Source organism: Thamnophis elegans, chromosome 8, assembly GCF_009769535.1.
Source record: "Thamnophis elegans isolate rThaEle1 chromosome 8, rThaEle1.pri, whole genome shotgun sequence".
Classification (NCBI taxonomy): domain Eukaryota; kingdom Metazoa; phylum Chordata; class Lepidosauria; order Squamata; family Colubridae; genus Thamnophis; species Thamnophis elegans.
In genome coordinates, this window is record NC_045548.1 from 55,710,547 (window position 1) to 55,730,747 (window position 20,201).

Sequence of the window (20,201 nt, forward strand, 5' to 3'; positions counted from 1 at the left end):
AAAAGAGACTATTAAAAATCAATACGAGCAAAGACCAACTTGTGAACTTTAAAACCTTTCTCTATCTGAAATACCAGCTTCAATGTTATAAAAACCTCTTTTGTTTAATTGTCTTCAAAATGGCGTTTACAGCTTCTGCATTTGTTATCTCCGGCTTCCTGCTACAGAATTAAAGAAATAATCTCTTATAATTTAATTAGAGCTACTCCCTTAAAGCTTTCAAGACTCTTTGTTGATTCAGAGACATTCCAAACATTCCAAACGGACTTTCTCTTTTGAAATCCTCCGTAAAACCCCTTGTAAAAAAAAAAAAAAAAAGAAGAAGGAAAAAAAAAAAGGGGGGGGGAGGAATTTCTTTTTCTCCACATAGCACAGTGGATTAGTAATTTAGAATAAATAATTAAAACCAAAATATAATGGCATCCAAATCAACCTCTGTTAAATTACCTCCGAAAACGTCTCCCATACCTGGCACAAAGTTGCAGCCCCCACCATCTATGCCCCCTAGTGGAGATGTACTAACAAAAGAATTTTTTCTGGAAATGTTCAAAAAATCCAGAGAACAGAACTTAAAAATGTTTAAAGAATTCAGAGAACAGAATCTAGAAATGATTAAAGATTTCAAAGATGAAATAAGGAATGAGATGGAAGTTCTATATGACAAATTCGATACCAGGGTCACTAAAATGAATGATAATATGATGGGAATTGTAAATGTGATAACAGAATATATTTCTGGAATGGAAGATAATTTAGAAACTCTCAATGAAGCTAAAACTAACCTGATATCCAAAACTGAAGTGGTGGAACAAAAAATTGATAATGCTGGAAAACAAATTATTATGATACAGTATAAGCAGATGGAGCTTGCATTAAGAGTGAGGGGGCTGCGTGAAGAAAAGCAGGAGAACCTAAAGCAAATGTTTTCTGAAGCTTTTGACCGTCTGGTGGGAAAACCGGGATCCAATTCTGATTGGCAGATTGACAGGATTTTTCGTGTTAACTCATGGGCGGCAAAACAAAGGCAACTTCCCCGAGACGTGGTAATATACTTTGTTACAAGAGAATCTAGAAATATGATACTACAAGAGTCCTACAATACTAAGCTTCAAATTGGTGGACAGGACCTGATTGTTTTGAAAGAAATACCGCCTCAGATGCTAAGAGCCAGAAGAGATTATGCTTTTCTGGTGGAAGAGCTCAGAAGGCGTCAGATACAGTACAGATGGGATGCCCCATTCGGTATTATAGTTACAATGGACAAACAAAGATATCGTCTCAGCTCTGTATGGAAAGCTCGTGATTTCTATCATAAGATTCTGAAGATGGGATACCCTGAACCTTCGGGATATGGTGAAAAACCACGAGACGAACAAGATAAGCAGCAAACCACACAACCATTAGATAAAATGTATCATCTCCCTCTTCCGGAAGGGCAAGGAGTCAAGGAAAAAAGATCCAACCGTAAGACCACCAGACAAACGGATAAACAAGCTACTATGCAACAATCTCAATAATCATTGGCCACTGACCAAGGTGCTACTGCAACAAGCTCAGAAGCTGTGGGAGGAGCCAAACCAAAGGTGAGACAGGCCTTGCGGGAGGCTCTAAAAAAGCTTCAGGCAACCAAAAATGACAACTAAGATTTTGACATGGAATGTTAACGGACTGAACTCTCCACAGAAAAGAAAGAAAATATTTCATTATCTTAAACAGTTTAAGAATGACATAATTTGCTTGCAAGAAACTCATATCAAATCAACCGATCAAAAATATTTGTTTAACCCCAAACTGGGCCAACATTTTGCGACCTCAGCCATGGAAAAGAAAAATGGCATAGTAGTATATTTAAGAAAAGACATTAAAGCTGAGCTAATTGAAGCAGATCCCTTTGGAAGATATATAGCATTAGATTAATCTTAGAAGGGAAAAAGACGTTACTTTTGGGAATTTATGCTCCTAATCAACAACAAGATGGATTTTATAGAAATCTCCATGCTAAATTAGTACAGTGGGATTTTGAGTCTTGTATATTAATGGGTGACTGGAATGGCGTGATCGACACCAAAAGAGATAAGAAGACAGCTCGCCCGAACACCAAATTTCGAGCTAAGTTACCCAAACCCTTTTTTGACATGCTGGACGACTTTGAATTGCGAGACGCTTGGCGCGAGAGGCATGCAGAAGAATATGACTTTACCTTTTTTTCCAATAGACATCAATCTCTTTCAAGGATTGATTTTATACTAATTACAAATGATTTACTTTGTAGGGTGAAGAAGACAAAGATTATGGCGAGAGTTCTTTCAGACCATAATCCAGTCTGGATGGAATTGGGAAGGGTAGCCCAGGCAAGAAGGTCCTGGAGGTTGAATGAAAATTTATTTAGATATGAAAAGTATGCTAATGATTGTAAAAAATTGCTATCGGAATATTTTGTCTTCAATATGAACAAGGGTACATCTTTGGAATATGTATGGGATGCAAGCAAAGCGTATATGAGAGGAGTATTAATGAATATAAATAAAATACATAGATACAAACAAGGGCAAAAACGAAAAGAATTGGAAGAGGAAATTAAAGGGAAAGAGTCAGAATTAACATTGAATCCAGGAGATACAAAGATTAGGGAAACAATTGCTATATTAAAATCTCAGTTTGATATGCTGATCTCTGACCAGGTAGCTACTAGTTTATTATATGCTAAACATAATACTTTCTGCAATGCAAATAAACCCGGTAGGTGGTTGGCTTATCAGATTAGAAAAAAAAGGAAAGCTCGAAATGTATCCAAATTGTGTTACAGAGGGAAAGAAGTGTTTCAACAGGAAGAGATTCAAAAGGTATTTCGGGAATTTTTTACAGAGTTGTATAAAGGGGATAAAATTAAGGACGGAGATATAGACAAATACCTAGATAAAGAGGAAATCCCCCTAGTCAGAGAAGAACATAGGCATAAGCTGAACCAACCTATAACCTCTGGGGAAATTTTGCAGGCAATTAAACAATTAAAGTTAGGGAAAGCACCAGGTACAGATGGTTTAACAGCTGTTTATTATAAATATCTACAGTTAGAAATGGTAGAACCCCTCAGAGAACTATTCAATAAAATTCAATCGGGAGGGAAAGTGCCTCCCTCGTGGAAGACTGCGTTCATATCGTTGATACCCAAAGAAGATCAAGACCTTACCCAACCAAAAAATTACAGACCTATTTCATTACTCAATGTAGATTATAAAATTTTTACTAAAATATTAGCAAATAGGCTAATGGGGGTAACTCAGCAACTGATACATACCGATCAAACTGGTTTTATACAGGGCAGACAGATGAAGGATAACGTTAGATTAATTATCAACGCTTTAGAATACCTGGGAAAGAATAATCAAATCCCGGCCGCATTCATATTTTTGGATGCGGAGAAAGCCTTTGATCGAGTTAATTGGCAATTCCTGCTGAAGACATTGCAAAAAATGCAGATAGGAGATGGCTTTTTACGGTCAATTGGTGCAATATATCAGCAGCAAACAGCCCAGATCATTGTCAATGGAAGTCTGACAGACTCCTTTCAAATTGAAAAAGGTACAAGACAGGGCTGTCCTCTGTCCCCATTATTGTTTATTATAACTTTGGAAATACTGTTGAATAAGATACGGGGCCTGGGCGGTTTAAAAGGGATCAAAATTAGACAGCAAGAATATAGAGTTCGTGCATTTGCGGATGATCTGGTTATAATATTGGAGCAACCGCAGGAAACTAGTAGGGTATTATTGAATACGATCAATCAATATGGTCAAGTCTCGGGATTTAAAATAAATCTAGGAAAAACCAAAATAATAGCTATAAATATGACTATCAAACAGAAGGAAGAACTGGGGGCGACGCTAAGATGTGAGGTAGTTAAAAAAGTTAAATATCTTGGAGTTAATATTTTAATCTCAAATGGGAAATTATACAAGTATAATTATGAATCACTTTGGCATAGTACACAGTTGGAGTTGAAAAGGTGGGAAAAACTGCATTTGTCCTTGCTGGGTAGAATAGCGGCAGTAAAAATGAACATTTTACCAAAATTTTTATTTCTTTTTCAAATGTTACCAATACTTAAAAGAGATGCGAATCTTCTAGAATGGCAGAAGGGTATCAACAAATTTGTGTGGGCAGGAAAGAAGCCGAGGGTAAAGATGAAAATAATGCAAGATGCACGTGAAAGAGGAGGATTGAAATTACCTAACTTAAAATTATACTATGACGCAGTGGCATTATCTGCAATTAGTGATTGGATTCATCTAACTAATGGCAGAATTTTGAATATCGAGGGATATGATTTGTTATATGGTTGGCATGCTTACCTGTTATTTAACAAAAAAACGGATAAGAAATTTAAAAATCACATCTTAAGAAATGCTTTATTGCGGGTTTGGAAAAAATATCAATATAAACTAAATGATAAAGTGCCCATGTGGGCAATTCCTAGACATGCAATTGAAAATATGAATGTAGAACAAAAACTCGATAGAACCACCTATAGACAACTTCTTATCTCAGAAAGAGGGGTGATGGAACTAAAATCTTTAGAGGTACTTAAAGAAGAGAAGGTAGTTCAAACGTGGTTTCAGTATGGTCAATTACAAGCTAGGTGGAAAACAGATTAAAAAATTGGCTTTGTAAAAGTTGAGGATAATTTGTTTAAACAAATAAGAGATCAAAGCTCAATGCATATAAAGAGGATATATAATGTATTAGTACAGATGGATTCTGAAACGGAACTGATTAAGGATTGTATGATAAAATGGGCTCAGAATGTCGAGGAACCAATAATGCTTGAAACATGGGAAAGAATCTGGGTAAGAAATGTGAAATTTACACAAGCACAAAACTTGAGAGAAAATTTTTATAAGATGTTTTATAGATGGCACCTAGATCCTAAAAAGCTTGCCTCTATGTATCCAAATGTTCAACCTAAATGTTGGAGATGTGGTTCTTGTGATGCTACATATTTTCATATATGGTGGACATGTCGTAATGTTAAGGCATTTTGGATAAAAATATGGTAGATCCTGCAAAACATCTTCAAAAGAAGGATAAAATTTACCCCCCAGTTGTTTTTACTGGGTATATGTATTGATTTTACAGTAGCAGAGACTAATTTGATCCTGTATTTAATAACGGCAGCAAGACTCTTGGTGGCGCAGTATTGGAAGAAGAAAGATTTACCTATAATTCAAGAATGGACTTTGAAAGTTATGAACTTAGCCGAAATGGCCAAAATCTCAGCATATCTCAAAGAACATTCAAACGAGAGATACAAAAGAGACTGGAAAAAGTGGATTGATTACATAAAAAGTAAATATGGGACTAAAAAACTCCAGATAGCTTATGCTTAGTATCAGTAATACTTTAAATTGTTTTAAATTTGGGTAACAGTAAGAAGCTGAGTTCAATGTAGAGATATTTCAGACTGTGATTGTTCAAAAATTATACCACGTATGGTCTTTGGGAAGTCGGGGGGAGGGAAGGGAGGTGGGGATTTAGGGGGAGGGGGGAGGGGGGAAATACAATATGTGTTAAGAAAAATAAATAAATAAAGTAGTATTGTAAAAAAAAAAAAAAAAAAATTAGAGAAAAACAAAAACTCTTAGGCGCCATTTACAAAATCTATACATTGAAAAAGTTATACATCTTACTACCCTGATAGATTATGATACTTTTGGTTTTCAGGAAGAGTGGAATGCATATGAAGCCCAACCTTCGCCACAGAGCTTTCACATTTTTGTTTATATAATAATAATATAAAATGTTACTATTATTAATATACTATTAATAGTATATTATTAGTAAAGATGATACAATATAGTAATATTGGATGACATCTTGAATAATATTTCTACTATGGAAAAACAAGGGAAACTCAGAACTATGGACTTCTAACACATAGGGTTACTACAACATTAAAGTTGTTTTCTGGAGTTATAGTATGTGCTAATTTGGAAAAAAAATGAATTTTTTTCAGCAGAACAAAAAGGGACTTGCTAAATTTACATGGCATAAGATCAGCTTCTTAATGAAAAAATGATAGTTAAAAGCTTAAAAGAATTTTTTATGGCCTAAATATTTTATACAGAGGCTTGTAAATCATTTCTCATATTTGGATTTAAAAACACTTGGAAATGCTTAGAATGAACTGAAATATTAAAAGATTTTTGGATGTAATTTGCTTCATTGAAAAGCACCCTTACAGAATATGAGATAAATTTGGGAGAAGCAGGAATAAAACCAGGCCCATTTCAAAGTAACATATTGTCATCATTGCTCTTTTTACAAGCAGTGATTCAACTTACAAGCATTCTGAACAAAATCAATTGTAAGAAACAATTCACAAACAAAGCTGCCCAAATAAGCCATTTTCTTTATAGAGATTACCTAAAACTATATTGAATCAGAATCTAAAATTAAGTCTCTGTTAGATATAGTCTGTATATTTAATAAAGGTACAAGAACGAAATTTGGAAAGGATAAATGTGCAATTTGGCAATGAAAGGAGGTAAGATTGTAGGAGAACATGGGTTGCAACTAATGAATGGAAATGTCATTAGACACCAGGCACCTGAAGAAGGATACAAATATTTGGAATTAATGGAAGCTTCTGATTAATTGCTCAGCCAAGTTAAAACACAGATAGTTTAAGTTATTTCAAACAATTTGAGTATTTTTTTAACGAAAACTAAACTAAACTGTGGAAATATTGCTAAAACAATAAACGTTTGGGCAGTCACTGTAATTAAATATACTGCAGGAGTAATTGATTGGATCCAAGCCAAATTGGACAATCTTGATAGTAAAACAACAAAATTAATGATCATAAATCATGCACTTCACCTAAGAAGTGACATTCATAGATTATATGTATTCAGAATTAGATGTGGTAGAGGACTATTGCAAGTAAAACAAACTATGGAATAAGAAAAATATAGTCTGAATGATTACGTCTGGAAAAGAAAATAGACTGTGTTTATGGAACTTCACAAGAAAAGCCTCCTGAAGTAACACAAAAGAGCTAAATTAGAATATAAGACTAAGGTAATTCAAAATCAGATTAACATTTGGTAAAACAAACTACTCTTTGGTGAATTTATGTATGAGACTGAAGGAAAAATGAATCAAAATCTAACATCCAAGGGAAGAATTCAAAGCCAAAATGTGGCGAGATGGGTGCATACAAGTTTAATCAATCAATCAATAATGAATTTAATGGAGTGTCTGGAAGGTTTTAACTAGATTACTTATTTACTGGAACAGTGAGTAAGTAAATGTCTGCAACATTTCTGATTCTGTACTTCATTTTTTAAAGGAAGAAATTAATTTCTTTTGCTATTTTTATTTGTTTTATGCCTTGATCTATTTTTGCATGTATGAAAAAGTGGGTTTGGTGCAATATCTGACCAGATAAGAGTACTGCTGATAGAAATATTTTGCTGAGTAAATACTCATTTCTCCACAGTTGGTGTAGACAGCAGCCATGCGTGGGTTAACTCCGCCAGAACCAATAGGACTGAATCTACTAAATTGATGTCATCGTCTCTGAGGAGTGTCGGCCTGCTTTTTTAGGCTCAGTTCGATCAGGACTGGCTGCGCTAACTGGTCTCTCCTCAACTTACTACTCTAAATTCCCTTTTAAAACTATTCTAATTTTCCTTTTTCAAACAAAATTAATTCGGAAGGATTCCTGTCGCCAAAGTACAAAAAAGAAAGAAAGAAAGAACAGACAGATATCATCGAGGAGCGAAGGGAGCAAAGGCTTTCAAACAGCCCTTCAGGGCTCTGACGGAAGGTGGGGCCACAAGAGCTTTTTCTGAGGCTCGCAGCCTCCTTGCTATCCACTGCTGCTACTCAGCGGTTCCTTCCTCTTGGTGCTGCCTGGCAATGGCCGTTGGAGGCCCCGCTCTTGGGCAGACACTGTGAGCACTCGTGGCTGACCCAGCGACCTAGTTTCCTGTGACACCATTGCGAGGGCTCCTTTCATCGCCACCGATTGCCACCCAGGGCCACTGCAAATGCCATCGCCAACCACCACTGAAGCCCCAAGCGCCGCCGCCTCAGAATGCTGCTGAAGCCTCCCAAGGGCCAGTTTTCACCTGCCCGACACTGCAGCCTCCTCAGCCTTGTAGTGCCTGGCCCATAGGCTATGTAGCCTCAGTGGCCATTTTGTTTAGGCGTGAATCCTCCTGGTTGCCATTTTGATTTCTCCTCTGTTAGCAAGGTCATAAGTACTGCTATGGCGTCTTCTCCGGCCCAAGATCTGCAGGTTCCTCCACCTGTCCAGGCCCAGAATCCTCCAACTGGGGCCCCTGCTTTCTCTGCACATAGGCGCCGGCCTGGCCCAGTGGCTTCTTCCAATGAGCCCTCAACCGGTTCATAAGATACCGGAGATTCAAAATGCACTCTCTCCTATCCATTCTAGAGAGTGTGCGCAAAGACGATCTCCTCACCTCAGTGGATCTCAGAGGCCTATCTCCACGTCCCCATTCACAAACATCACAGACGTTTCCTGAGGTTTGTCTACTCAGGCAGTCTCTTCCAATATCGGGCCCTCCCCTTCGGGCTGTCATCAGCCCCGAGGGTTTTTACCAAACTGCTTGCTGTGGTAGCGACCCACCTTCGAGCCAGACCCATTCAGATATTGTGCTACCTGGATGACATCCTCTTGCTGTCCAGGTCGCACAGTCAGGCTCTCTAGGATCTTCAGACCACCATGCGAATGCTTCAGGAACAGGGCTTCTCGATAAATCACGAGAAGAGCCACTTAGTTCCCACTCGCCGGCTAGTTCACCTAGGAACTCTCATAGATTCCTCTCAGAAGAGGGTCTTTCTGTCTCAGGAGCATCAGGTCAGCCTCAGGGATTTAGCCAATGAAGTGCACAGGAAACATCTGGTTTCATTTCGTTCGTTTCGTTTATTGGTTTTGTATGCCGCCCACTCCCAAAGAACTCCGGGCGGCTCACAATAAAACAGGGGAGGGGATAAATAAGACAATACAAACAATATTAAAATACACGACAGTCACAATTGAAGCGGGGCTGGATACTTCAACAGCCCCCAGCCTGCTGGAACAGCCAGCACTTAGTAGCTTTAAGGAAGGCCGGGAGGATAGTAAGGGTCTGGATCTCCACGGGGAGCTCGTTCCAGAGGGCCGGAGCAGCAACAGAGAAGGCTCTCCCCCAGGGGGTCGCCAACCGACATTGGTTGGCAGATGGAACCCGGAGAAGGCCGAGCCTGTGTGATCGAATCGGTCTTTGGGAGGTAATTGGCAGGAGGCGGTCTCTCAGGTACCCAGGTCCGATGCCAGGCAGGGCTTTATAAGTAATAACTAACACCTTGAAGCGAGTCTGGAGACCGATGGGCAGCCAGTGCAGCTCGCGGAGGATAGGTGTAACGTGGGTGAACCTAGGTGCACCAACAATCGTTCGCACGGCTGCATTCTAGACTAGCTGAAGTCTTCGAACACTTTTCAAGGGCAGCCCCATGTAGAGCGCATTACAGTAGTCCAGTCTTGAGGTAACGAGGGCGTGAGTGACTATCTGAAGTGCGTCCCAGTCCAGATAGGGTCTGAGAGATGGAGTAATTAGCCAATCTTTGGGAGGGAACATCAATAGCCATTCAGTCTTGTCGGGATTGAGTGCAAGCTTGTTCATTCCCATCCAGACCCTAACATCCTCCAGGCACTGGCACATCACTTCTACCGCTTCACTGAGTTGGCACGGGGCGGACAGATACAATTGTGTATCGTCCGTGTATTGGTGGTATGTAATCCCGTGCCGCCGTATGATCTCACCCAGCGGCTTCATGTAGATGTTAAATAGGAGGGGGGACAGGTCCGAGCCCTGCGGCACCCCATAATTGAGGGGCCTAGGGCTTGACCTCTGGCCTCCGACCAACACCGACTGCAACCTGTCCAAGAGGTAGGAGGAGAACCACCGAAGAATGGTGCCCACTCCCACCTCTTGCAACCATCGCAGAAGGATGCCATGGTCGATGGTATCGAAGGCCGCTGAGAGGTCAAGGAGCACTAGAATAGAGGATTGACCCCTATCCCTGGCTCGGACTGAGATGAGAGGCCAGCACTTTCTCAACAACCTTCCCTACAAAGGGGACGTTGGAGACCGGACGATAGTTGCTCAAAATGGCTGGTCCAGAGACGGTTTCTTCAGGAGGGGTCTCACCACCGCATCCTTTAGGAGGAGCGGGAAGGATCCCTCCCGGAGAGAGGTGTTAATTATCGTCTGGATCCAGCCACCTGTCACCTCCCTGCTGGTCGAAACCAGCCAGGAAGGGCACGGGTCCAGTATACAAGTGGAGGCACTCACCGCTCCCATGGCCTTGTCCACTTCCTCAGGTGCAACAAGTTGAAACTCACTTCCACTTCTCCAACTGTCCCAGCTGCTGGGGAAAATGGTCTTATGCTTCTCCATCGTCCCCTGGCCACGGCTTCACAGCCACTGCCTCCAGTGGTTTCTATTGCCGTACCAGAAGACCAACAGCAGTTGTTCCCTAGTGAAAGTCAGACATGATCCAATCTCTGGACTGGTGGGTCTCCCCGGCCATCTCTCAGGGGGCCCTATTCAGGGAACCTCTACAGCTCATAGTCACTAGGGACGTGAGTCTGACGGGGTGGGGGGGCTCACCTGAGGATCAGGTGGCTCATGGCCTGTGGTCCGACTCCGACCTTGCTCACAGCATGAATTGGCTGGAATTGAGGGCAATTCATCTGGCCCTCCTTCCTTTCCAGTCTTCGGTAAGCAATTCCCATGTGCTGATTCAAACGGACAACACAACAGCCAAGGCACATGTCAACCACCAAGGGGGGGGGGGACAAAAGCCGTATCGCTCATGGAATCTGCCTTTCACCTAGGAACCTGGGCAGAGGCCCATCTTCTCTCTCTTCACACCGAACACATCTCGACAATCGACCCAGCGGAATGGAGCCTCGACCGCCGCATCTTCAGACAATTGTCCACAAGGTACGGGACTCCACTTCTAGATCTCTTTGCAACGAGAGTCAACAAGCAACTGCCCAGGTACCTTTCTTGCTACATGACACCCGGTGTGGAAGGGACAGACGCTCTAAGGTGCAGGTGGCCTCGTGGTCTCCTGTATGCGTTCCCTCCCTTCCCCCGATACAGAGGGTGATCCACAAAATGCTAGAGGAGGAGGCGTAGATCATCCTAATCACTCCTCATTGGCCACGTCGACTGTGGTATGCAGACCTAGTCAATCTGTCAATGGGTCCCCCATGGCAGCTACCTATGATCAAGTCCCTTCTCCATCAAGGCTCCATTCATCATCCTGACCTCCACTGGCTCCACCTAACCACATGGAGGCTGATGGGGTGGCTTTGAAGGCGGCTAACCTTTCTGACAAGGTGATTTGGATTATTCAGGCATCTCGACGCCCATCCACTAATAAAATTTATGAGTCAACGTGGCAATCGTTCACAACCTGGTGTCTCTCTCGAACTATTACTGCCCTCGAGGACGCAGTCTCCCAAGACCTGGAGTTCTTGCAGCAGGGTCTCAAGAGGGGACTTTCATCTAGCGGCCCTTTCCTCAGTTCTATCTCTACATCACGAGAAACCTCTTTCCTTGCATCCTCATGTCAGACGCTTCATTAAAGGTGCATCTAATCTCAGCCCCCCCGTCACGCATCGCTTCCCCTCATGGGATCTGTCCAAAGTCTTTGAATTTCTCACAGAACTGCCATTTGAACCACTCCGATCTGCCTCGTTGCTCCATCTCACACTGAAGACAGTTTTTCTGGTAGCCGTCACGTAGGCTCGCAGTGTTTCGGAATTGGCGGCCTTTTCTCTCAGATCTGATTTGTGCTGTTCCATCCAGACCAAGTAATTCTTCGAATTGACCCTACCTTTATCCCCAAGGTAAATTCGGCTTTCCATCGGTTTCAAGATCTCACCCTTCCAAATTTTTGTCCCAGGTGAACTCATACCCTCGAACACAAGTGGCACACACTAGACGTGTGTCGTGCCCTTAAAATCTATGTGGACAAGACTGTCGGCTTCATACGCACCAAGGCCCCTTTTGTCTCTTTCCATCCTACTAATAAAGGCCTTCAGGCATCTTCACCAATGGTTGGGCGCTGGATTAGGTCAGCCATATCTGCTTATCTGATGCCTCCGGACAACCTTACCGCACATTCCATGTGCAGCGCTGCAATGTCAGCTGCATGGTCCATGCAGGCCTCAGTGGAGGAAATCGGCCGGGCAGCCACTTGGACTACTCCAACACCCTTTACCCACCAGTACAAGGTGGATAGATACGCATCAGCCAATGCAGCCCTCGGACGACGTGTGCTTCAGCAAGTGCTTTCCTCCTCAAGCATCTAGGCCACTCACATTGTCACCCAGGGACAGGCACAGCTTTGGTACGTCCCACGCATGGCTGCTGTTTCCACCAACTTTGGAGAATGGGGCGTTGGTCCTTACCTGATACGCCCCTTCTCTAGGCAGGTGGAGACAGCAGCCATCCCCACCCTTCTGGGGACTGGCCTACGTCACGGAGGGATTGTTGGGGAGTTCACCTGAACCTAGAGGGCTGGGAGTGGTTGACTATCGCACAGCAGTCTACCTATCTCCTTCGTCAAGAAAGCGGGAGGACACTCCTCAGAGACGATGACATCAATTTAGTAGACCAGTCCTATTGATTCTGGCTGAGTTAACCCACGCATGGCTGCTGTCTCCACCTGCCTAGAGAAGGGGTGTATCAGGTAAGAACCAACACCACATTCCATTTTTTTGATCCAATTCCCAGGCATGGGAAATTATTGGAACAGTAGTAATTTATCAATGAACCCTGTGAAAAGAGGAAGAGAGGGATGCATTTAATTTTGCTTGTACCACAATTATACTGAAAAACTAATTAACACAAATCTTTTTTTAAAGGTTTAAACTTTATTGCTTTTTATTTTTAAGTAATGTTTCAGTTTCAGTCAAGAAAAAAATGAAACAATTACATACTAAAATGTACATATATGTTTAGTGCTGCATTGGTCTCGTGCAGCGGTTCTCAACCTGTGGGTCGCGACCCCTTTGGGGGTCGAACGACCCTTTCACAGGGGTCGCCTAAGAGTCTTGAGTGTGGCTCTTCTACTACCCGCAAGAAACCTCTGCAGAAGTGGTGCACCTGCCCTATTGCCCTCTGCCCACCACCCATTCATCCCCTTGGTCCGGCCAGCGGGTGACGGGGGCAGCGGGAGCAACTGGGCCAAGGCAGCGGTGGCCAAGCAGCTCCCGTACCTGCTGATTGTGGGCGTCAAGAAGGGTGGCACCTGCATCATGCTGGAGTTCATCCACGGCCACCTGGGTGTGCGGGCCCTTGGCACCGAGCCCCACTTCTTTGACCGGCACTACAAGTGGGGCCTGTAGTAGTACAGATGAGGCGGCTCAGTGGAGCTCAGGAAGCAGCTGCCACGGGGAACGGGTGGGGGGAGAGCTGCCCAGCAGCCCCTGCCCATCACGCCGGGTCGCTTGGCTGCCTGGCCACGGCGCTCTGCTTTCCATCAGGGACGGAGCGTCAGAACCTTGCAGTGCTGCTCCGCGTCTCGGGCTCCCCCGCAACTCACCAGCTCTCTCGGGTACCTGTCCTGTACCCCCCCCCCGTGTGCTTTCCTAGGTTCCCTGCCGACCCTCCACCTCCTCGTTCGGTCTGAGGTGGCGGTAGCAGGAAGTGGTGCTCCTGCTCCCCGTCCGTCCCCCGTTTCCCCACCGAGACTTCCTTTCGGGTGACCCCCTCCTCCTCTCGCAACCCCTTGCCAGCTATGGTGGGGCTGGTAGGGTTCGCACACATGGGGAGACCACCCACAAATGAGCACCAAAGTGCAGCAAAGGTGTCCGTGGGGTGGCTGGCTGCTCGCTTAAGGAGGGTCTTAACAGGTCACAAAAGGATGTGGCTTCTCTCCTGCACTAAGGCTCCAGCCATGACCTTGCTGTGTACTCCATGTCTTTGGCCGAGTGCGGAGGGCACAAGCTCATACCTGAAGTGGCAAGAAGCGAAGGCTACCTAATGGGTGAATGTGGTGCAAAGGGAGGTACAAGGCTGCTTCACTCCTGCACTAAGGCTCTGGCGACCCAACTCCTTCTCCCTCTCTCCTCTCATGTGAGGGGGAGGGATGACACAGCAAGGCCAGGGGATTGTGAGAGGGGGAGGAGGGTCACCTGAAGGGAGGCCTCCACCATGGCTGGTGATTGTTCTTCAGCAGAGAGAGAGAGAGAAGGGGGAGAAAGGGAGAAAGAGAGAGATGGGGAGAGGGAGGGAGAGATAGGGAGGGAGAGAGGGAGAAAGAGATTGGGAAAAGGAGGGAGAGAAATGAGAAGGAGAGAGGAAGGAAGATAGGGAAAAAGAGAGAAATGGAGGGAGGGGGAGGGGGGAGGGAGAGAGAGATGGGAGAGGGAGAGGAAGAGAGAAAAAGAGATGGGAGAGGGAGAATGAGAGAGATGGAGGAGAGGGAGAGACAAAGAGATTAGGGAGGGAGAGGGAGATAGAGAAGGAGAAAGAGAGAGATGGGAGAGGGAGAAAGAGAGAAGGGGAGAGGGAGAAATGTGTGTGTGTGTGTGTGTGTGTATTTCCCATAGAAAAGAAAACAGCCATAAAACCTGGGAAGCTGTGGCTAGGGGGGAGCCAAGTGACTCGGTGGGAGTGAGTAACATCGAGTTGGCCATGCCCACTCAGGTTTTGTGGCTCCCGGTGTTTTGTTTTCTCTAGGAAATGGGCCCAAGTGACTGTTTGAGTGTTTAAGATTGCACACCCCTGGCCTAAGACCATCGGAAAACACATATTTTTGATGGTCTTAGGAACCGAGTCACTGGTTCCTATGGTTGGGGGTCACCACAACATGAGAAACTGTATTAAAAGGTCACAGAATTGGGAAGGTTGAGAACCACTGGTCTAGTGCATAATACTGTAACTTGTATTGATTGGCATGCTTTTTTAGTTTTGTAATTAAACAATTTTATTACTCATTTATTAATAAAAAAACTAAATTAACTACTTTCTGTAACATGAAAAAATATTTCCATTATGCTGATTTTGAATTCTGAATTACTCATTGTGTTTCTTTTTCTTTCCTTTTTTTTTATTCTGATAGGCTGCATCTGTCTCTCTCGGGACACCCGTCACAAGGAAAAAAGATGATGAGATGTCAGTTGGGAGCACACCATTGGTTAAGCATCAGTCCAATCAGGCTTCTGAATATGCCAGTAGCCCTATAAAAACAAAAACTGTAACAGGTGTGTCTGCTTTAATTCAGTTTGGAATTGTGTATATAATTTTTATGATTTTGTATATAATTTTATGATTTAAATTATAAGAATTTCTCTTACTGATCTTTTGATCATGATTTGCTTGGCTCCAACCAGTCCAGGTTAAATTTACTAGAAGATTACTTTAGTAATCTAATTACCATCCAGTTTTGTAATCAGTTAAGCTTTTAAAAAAATACATACATTAATTGTTACATCAAGTTGGTAGTGCTGAAGTGATACCTCAGTCCATGGAGAGAAGCATCTGAAAGAGACTAAGAGCAAGTCCATCTTAATTAAGCTAGATATAAACTAATCTGGAAAATTGCTTTGATGGGTTTTTAAAATTCTGCTTCTGTATTCTACCAATAATGAATATCTTTCTAGAAATCCAAGTGGTTCTGAATTTTTTGAGATAGGCAGCCTTGCTTTGAAGGCCTCTCAAAGCAGTTCTCTCACTCAAGGTATATCTAATGGAATGAAGCCAGAGTTGCTTTGAGTCTTTTTCTCATGCTTCCTCCCTTAGACTGTCTGTTATATTTTTCTTCGCACATGACACATGTTGCTAGATCCTTACTGGAAAATAACTCCATAGAAAAAGGCAAGGAAACATTAGAGAAGATCACAGTTTATAATGGATAAAAAGGATTGCCTTGAAGGACAGAGGAAAGATAATGATCAAGGCATTGATCAGATAAACAGAACTTGAGCCCAAGAAAATAATTAGCAAAAAGATCTCAGATGAGAGGGAGGAAAGGTAGCAGGATTCCATTATTATTGGCTAGCATTTATTAGTTGTTCTAATAAAAATACCTTATATCTTCAAAGTGCCTGTTTTCTTGGTTTGGTCTACCTGACATCTTTGTCAGGTTTCAACCTATCCAAAACTGAAGATAATTAGTAAGTAAGCACTCTTAAAAATGAATAATGTATTCGAACTATGCAGTACTACTTCCCTTGATATAACCAGAAAAATAGTTTTGGTAAAGGACAATGGAGTTCTGCTTCCTTAAGACCTATAAAGGCCTCAGCATTATGAGACACAATGTGTGGAAGAAATACTTATGAATTTCCTTTTTTTAATTTTATTTTTTAAAGAAATGTCTTTTCCAGGGATAACCAGAAATCTATACTGATAAGTAAACTATTTTCCTTTCTTTTCCGTTGTGTCTTAATTGCTACTGTAGGTCTATTTTTCTTCTAGAGGATAAAGAAAGATATCCTTTTAGATGTTCCATTCATGAAGTAAGTTTATGAGGAATGGGCTGTGAGCCAAGCAAATCATGATCAAAAGATCAGTACGAGAACAGAGTTTTAGAACTTAAGGACATTTATAAGCTCTAAATTTGGAGCACAAAGGAGCTTATTAGTGCTGGTGAACTCTAAAACTAGGATTCAGTAAGGACTAATTTTGGTTTTACTGGGATTTTTAGGTATCTAGTAACATGTACTCCATTTAGCAAGCTATTTGGTCTTTCTTTCTTTTTCTTTCTTAAAGAATCACGACCATTATCAGTACCTGTAAAAGCCATGCTGAGTTCAGCTGAAATGTGCAGCAAAAGTCCTGAAGAAAGAATGAAAGAATTTATTAGTGTGGTATGGAATGCAGTTAAGTGCCTTACCCTTCAGGTAAGAAATTGTGGATAGGAGATGAAAGAAAGGAATATTTTGATGTACTTTTAGAATCTTCCATTATTTAAAATTTCTATGAAATAAGTCTGCATTTTAAGTTTATATGAGGAATAATGAAGCCAAATTTCATTAGACTGTCATGGAATGATGAAGTCAAATTAAACTTTTCAAGGTAAGTAAGCATAGGGTTAGATACCTATGTATTCTGTTGTATATAATCAGGTGTAACAAAAACAATGCTAGAGTACAAGCTTTCCTTAATAAAGCTTTTAAAATTATTTATAGAGCATCTCAGAGCAGTGTGTCTGGTTTAATGGAAGAATAGCAATAGCATTTAGACTTATATACCACTTCAGAGTGCTTTACAACCCCCTCTAAGCGGTTTACAGAGTCAGCATATTGTCCCCAACAATCTGGGTCCTCATTTTACCCACCTTGGAAGGATGGAAGGCTGAGTCAACCTTGAGCCTGGTGAGATTTGAACTGCCAAATTGCAGGGCAGCCAAGTCAGCAGACGTAGCTTGCATTAGTCACAATTAGACTGTATTTAATTCACTGCAATGCAGGCTATTTGGGGCTATCTTGAGGAGCATTTTGGAACTTTAGTTTGTATAGTTGACTGCCTATAAGTTTCCAAGTATAGTTCAAAATCTTATGAAGCCCTAAAGATCATGTAAATGCAAGGGACTGCTAATTTTCTTCTTAAGTTAAGGGTTGACAACTTCTCCAAACCAGTTATAATATTACTTAATATTCCATTAATACTACAGTTTCCAAGGTCAGTTTAGTCTACTTATTACTACAAATACTCTTTCTTCTTTTTGAAAATTTGTTGATGTCACAGTTGGTGCAATTTTAAGAAAGTGTGCTTATTGATAAAAAGACAAAATAAAAGATTCATTTTGTGATAAATTTTGCTTTCATTTATTGGGCTTGCATTATAGATTGTTGCATAGAGAGCACGATCTTTACAAAATCAAAACAGGGGAAGAATCTATTTCAAGAAATTTTAACACTTGTATGTTAAAAACAAGGAATTATGTTCAGTATTGGCAAAAGTACAGGTTGCTACCAAAACTGAAATTCAATCCTTGAAACAGAAAAGATGTTACCATGGAAAAATAAAGTAACACTTAGTGCAGCTGTGATGCATTAATGAATAGAAGTTTTTTTAAAAAAAAATCATTTGTGTATGGTATGGCTTAGAGGATCTCAACCAGATGGTTTCCTTGAACAGGATCTGACCTTCATCTTGAGGATTTCTTACCGGGGAATTATTTCATTTTCTCTCCTTTTACTTGTCAGTTCTTTACATTAATGTAAGAATTACTGTTGTAGATTTGTATTGTTATATAAATAATAGTCACATTCTACCTTAAATTTACAGTATGAAACATGTAGTTTAATAGTGGGTTTCAAAGTGTAAAAATAATATAATATAGCATATGCCACATTAATTTAAGTCTAAAGATACAGGAATTTGACGATATTTTAACATTATACCTATCAATTAAGAGATCAGTGGCACCTTCTCATCATTTAATGCAACAACTTATAAGATTTTTAGCTGCATTCTTTCTCCCTGCTACTATTATATGCCAAAAACTAAGTTCACTTGCATTCAGTGATGGTAAAAGGAAAGTTTTATGTACATTTTTATACACACATGCAGATATGTAAGCAAAGTTATTGTCCTTTACATAAAAATGGATCATATGTGACCTCAGTAAATATTTTATATATTCCTGCTTTTAGAGGATTGCATATGCAACTAGTTCATTTTTAGACAATAATTTCATAAGAATATAAAAGTAAAATCTAGTTGAAATACTATTCTTATTTTAAATGTTAGTATCTAAGTTAACCAAAGGATTTAAAACATACTCAAGGTGAGCAGCTTTATGGATAGTTGTCTTATGAACATATACACTTACTTTCATGGTTTACTCTTGAGTTGCTTTCAGATAAGAAATAGAATTAGACTCTAAGAAGAAGAAGAGGAATACCCTCATCCCTATCTCCATGCCCAAAGAAAAGGGAATAATGTGAATGCAAGAATTGCTATGCAAGAGCAGCTCATAATCCATCTGGCTCAGAATTGTTTCTTCTCTTATAAGGCAAATAAAGTTTGTGACCATGGCAGCCTATGGATAACTAAAGGAAATGCAGATAACATAACTAATACATTTCTATAACTTTTCTATTTGGAGAAGTATAACAAAACCCGAACATATGCAGGAGTCAGTTCCAGCCAGTGGCAACATAGGAAAGCATCCTTTTTTTAATGTGACTGATTTGATAGATGAAGGAAACCAAGTTTCCCACCCAGCACCGGGGGGAATTTCAGTATGTCTCCATCATTTTTCCTTACTGTATGGCTAACAATATTAATGATATAATGGAAAAGAGAGTGAAGACATAACATCTGCATTTCCATACATTAGAATTACAAAGTGGCTAGGATGAACAGAAGTAATATCAGAGGAAGTGAGCGGTATCCATTAGCTGTAGCTGAACTTGTGTTACTAAAAATGTCACAATCCAATGCAATTTAATCTTAAATTCCAACTTATTATGTCATATATAAAACTTCCCATTTTTTTGGTATATAAATTTGAGGAAAAGCTACAAAGCAACCTTATTGCTAAAATTTTTAGAGAACTTAATAGAGAAAACTAAGGGGGGATTCTCAGCTGAATTGGATTATTTTTTGCTTCTAACCAAATTACCCACTTAATAGGGAGGCTCCTATGAACATCCTATGAACACTTTGGCTGTAGATCAGGTATCCACAAATTTCCCTTGTCAAGTCTAGTATGGATTTTGACCACCTCAGATTCCCTAGATCAATCCTTGCACTTGGGTCAAGATACAAAATTTGGTGTGTCTCACTTACAGCTCTCTTATTCAAAATACTACCAGCTTTTCTTTCTAAAAATATTAATATAAATTATCTATAGTTCTTTATTCAATTTTTACTTATCTGTAACCTGAGAAACAAACCTGAAATAGAATTATCTAGATCATGTTTATCAAATACTTAAATTATTTAGTGCTCAGCCCTCTATATTTGGGTATCAGCTTTATGAGGACAAAAGAAGGTTTTTAGGAGTGTGTTGTAACTTACTCTTTATGAATTTTGTCTGTCTCATCAACAATTGTTAAGTCTGTAGCAGGTAGTTTGTTTGAATTCTACATGTGTTGATATGTCAATTCCTGAATGGAAATATTATTTTTAAAGATGGCATGCACATTTTCTTCT

General features: G+C 41.0%; 1 protein-coding gene across 5 annotated transcripts in view; it reads left to right on the forward strand.

The window, feature by feature from the left end:
• Positions 1-20,201, forward strand: part of VPS13B (vacuolar protein sorting 13 homolog B) — a 331,777-nt gene that overhangs the window by 106,920 nt on the left and 204,656 nt on the right. For all 5 annotated transcript variants that reach the window (XM_032222762.1, XM_032222761.1, XM_032222766.1 and 2 more), the window contains exons 21-22: positions 15,154-15,295; positions 16,806-16,936. In XM_032222762.1, coding sequence (XP_032078653.1) covers positions 15,154-15,295; positions 16,806-16,936 — 273 coding nt within the window. The remainder of the gene's footprint in view (positions 1-15,153; positions 15,296-16,805; positions 16,937-20,201) is intronic.